General features: G+C 41.8%; 1 protein-coding gene across 2 annotated transcripts in view; it reads right to left on the bottom strand.

The window, feature by feature from the left end:
- Positions 1-421: 421 nt before the first annotated feature.
- The window catches only part of tspan18b (tetraspanin 18b), a 44,964-nt gene continuing 42,233 nt past the window's right edge, over positions 422-3,152 (bottom strand). For both annotated transcript variants that reach the window (XM_031862393.1, XM_031862384.1), the window contains 5 exons: positions 3,008-3,082; positions 2,767-2,865; positions 2,333-2,509; positions 1,571-1,654; positions 422-655 (listed from right to left, as the gene is read on the bottom strand). In XM_031862393.1, the coding sequence (XP_031718253.1) occupies positions 608-655; positions 1,571-1,654; positions 2,333-2,509; positions 2,767-2,865; positions 3,008-3,082 (483 nt within the window). In that variant the 3' untranslated portion in view covers positions 422-607. The remainder of the gene's footprint in view (positions 656-1,570; positions 1,655-2,332; positions 2,510-2,766; positions 2,866-3,007; positions 3,083-3,152) is intronic.

Genomic DNA, 3,152 nt, shown 5'->3' with positions numbered 1-3,152 from the left:
ACACACACACACACACACACACACACACACACACACACACACACACAATACAGCATTAAAGAAGACTGGCTGTAAAAAAAAAGGCGTATGGAGGGAGGGAGTGTTACAGTATACAGTATGAGCTGGTAAAAGGTAACAGCCAAAGTGTACATAAAACACATTTTTTCTTTACAGTTAAGCCAACGTCACTTAATATAAATATTCTTCATCCAAAAGTCAGTGCAGTGCCTTCTGCTCAGGCTTCACCCGGTCCACTTTATACCCAGTCTGTGCTAGACCTGGTCCAAAAAATTACTGTTTCCACTTTACACACAAATCTTTTTACATCAGTTTTGTTTCTGATCTCCCACATTCTCTATGGTTTATGTGTGTGTGTGTGTGTGTGTGTGTGTGTGTGTGTGTGTGTGTGCACGCATTGTTGTTTTTTTGCCACCCAGTACCTCAAAAGTCCAGCTGTGAAGTACAAGAGTTTGAGAGTTTTTTCTACCAATTAGCCAATAGAAAAAGAGATCAACAAATTTACAAGTGTCCATTTTGTTCTTTTCTCCTGAATTCCCTTTTTTCTTTGAAAAAAGAAAAAAGAAAAAAGAAGTTCACTGGAGCAGCTCTATTGGATTCCCCTGAAGAGACACATCGCAAAGACCATGGCAAAGAGCTGAGGAAAAGAAGAGAAAATAAATGATTAGCACACAGAGAAAAGACATAGTTGTTTTTGTAAAATGATGACGTGCATGTGCAGCTAGAACAGCAGTGTATTACTCCCACTCCCACTGAATTCACCGAGCATAGTCACAGCCCATTAATTAACCACTGTAAATTAGACTGCAACATCTACATTGACAATAAATGAATAAAATACATAAATTACTATTTGGGTTTTACACTATTGTATCTATGTCTGTAGCTATCCTACACATATGCCTGTGTAGGATAGCTTTTGAAGCATAATAAAATAAAGCCTTTTGAAGCATACTGCATCACAGCTCATTAGGTTCTGTAAGACATACTGAAGGTACCACAATCAATGCAGTCAAGACATGTTATTCATTGTATTATAATACAAAATCTTGGTTTATGCATGTTAAAAAATAACTTAATAAAAGCTACTTCAAAGAGAAAAGTGATACATATCATGCTATAATGCTATCTGTTGTTACTGTAGTTTTTAGGCCATTGTATTATGAGTGACAGTTTTCTTTTTGAGAGACAAATGTTGTCAGAGTTCAGTGAGATGTGCATGAAGTGTTTTGATTTACTTATTGAATCGTGGATGTGATCTGAACTGTTGTGCTGAGCTGAACTCAGTACAGAGATGTGCGTGTAACCAGTTGTAAAGTCTGATCTATGTTCCTGTAGCACCAAGTTCTGCCACTAGATGGAGATATTGCCATACACAGACCTTGCAGATAACACTACGCTACACACACACACACACACACACACACACACACACACACACACACAGCTTGATGCAAAATTTCCCATTCCTGAAATGAATATTCACATCACACGAGAGACAAAGAAAATGCTGCATATGTGATGATTTCACCAAAATGAAAAACCTTCATACCTCAATGGTCAGCACCACAATGGCCAGTGCTCCAGCCACATAGATGTACAGTTCAAAATAGTCAACTACTGCAGAGTAACAGCCCTGAGGACACACAAAGACATGATGCTCAGCAGCCAATCAATGGGCTATAAACTTGCAGAATTACAGAGACAATTAAAGTAACATCACAGCTTTAATCGAGTGGCGCTCTGAACAAAGGCTTGGTTGAATGAGTGGGAAGCAGGGCCTCCAGCCTCACTGCCTTTTAATGAGGACTCTTTGTGTGAATGAACAGGGAGAGAGAGACGCACATTGTGGACATCTCGCATTGTTCTAGTGGTTTGGAAAACAGCAGGTGGAGAGTGTGGTAAAAACCTCTTCCTATCAGCTTTCACTGTAATTACATTTCACTTCAAGGCTTTCTTTACACACATGGAAGCAGGGATGTGGTTGTGCATGTGTGTAACTGTGAAGCACACCTTATTTTCACATATTCATGCACTTATTATTCTCTTCTTTTGCACACATGCATGCTCCACAGAAATTCCAATTTACCAATGTATGCACACATACACACATGTCTCCACACTATAACACACAGTAAGATGGCCTCCCATGACACCCAAAAGCACTAATCAGCCATGGAGGAGGAGTCACGAGTGCTTGGATGTCACCCCTCGTCTGTCTCCTGCTCTAATTAAACCTGGAGGTGGTTTGGACAGAGGGAGAAAGAGAGAGGGCAAGAGAGAGAGAGAAGGTGTGGGAGATGTCAGAAGTTACCTTGTTATTGCGGAACATCATATTGCCTAATAAGCACTGCTCCTGGTTGATATAGGCCAACTCCCCGGTCTGACTGACACGCTGGCAGCAGGCTTCTGGCACCATATGATTTTGGTTGATCATCCTGAACAGGCTGTCCTTAAAATCCTCTGGGCTGTTCACCCCACAGCAGTCAAACTGGTGGCAGGAGAGGAGAGAATAAGAGAAGAAGCCCTTATTCCGGAGTGCCTATTTGTGCACTGGTCTGTGGTCCACTGTATGCGTGCACCAATGCAGCATGAATATTGACCTAAATGTCTTGGATTTTATCTATAAAATATGTCCCCCTGACGCCAGGCTGCAAACCCTCTCGTTTCCACAGACCGTTGGTGAAAGCAATGAGTTGGTAAAAGCTACAGTATGTAAGATCTTTTCCATGTGTGCTGTGGCCTTACTGTAGTCATGATGGCATTCCATGTGGAGGTGAAGACGTCAGTGTTGTTGTAGCCCTGATAATGTCTCTTCAGCTCCTTGGTGAAGTACTCTCTGGTCAGCTGAATAAAAAGAATAGACAACGAGAGCACAGGTTAGTGTATTATCCGTTTCTTACACACCAGAGAAGATCACCGGACACAAGGGCCAGGTATTGTTTTAGTTAGGAACTTCGTCGATGAAGGGAATACTGAGGCAACTTACATGCTCCCGGAATATGAAGGCCAGGATGGCAGCAGCCAGCTCTGCTAAGAAGATGAGCAGGATGAGCATGAAGAACTGCAATAAGACAACAACAAAAAAGAGAGAGAGAGAGAGAGAGAGAGAGAGAGAGAGAGAGAGAGAGAGA

Source organism: Anarrhichthys ocellatus, unplaced genomic scaffold, assembly GCF_004355925.1.
Source record: "Anarrhichthys ocellatus isolate YVR2014 unplaced genomic scaffold, GSC_Weel_1.0 scaffold2, whole genome shotgun sequence".
NCBI classification, from domain to species: Eukaryota; Metazoa; Chordata; class Actinopteri; order Perciformes; family Anarhichadidae; genus Anarrhichthys; species Anarrhichthys ocellatus.
Note: the sequence above shows the minus strand (reverse complement) of the source record. Positions and strands in the feature narration are given on the sequence as shown.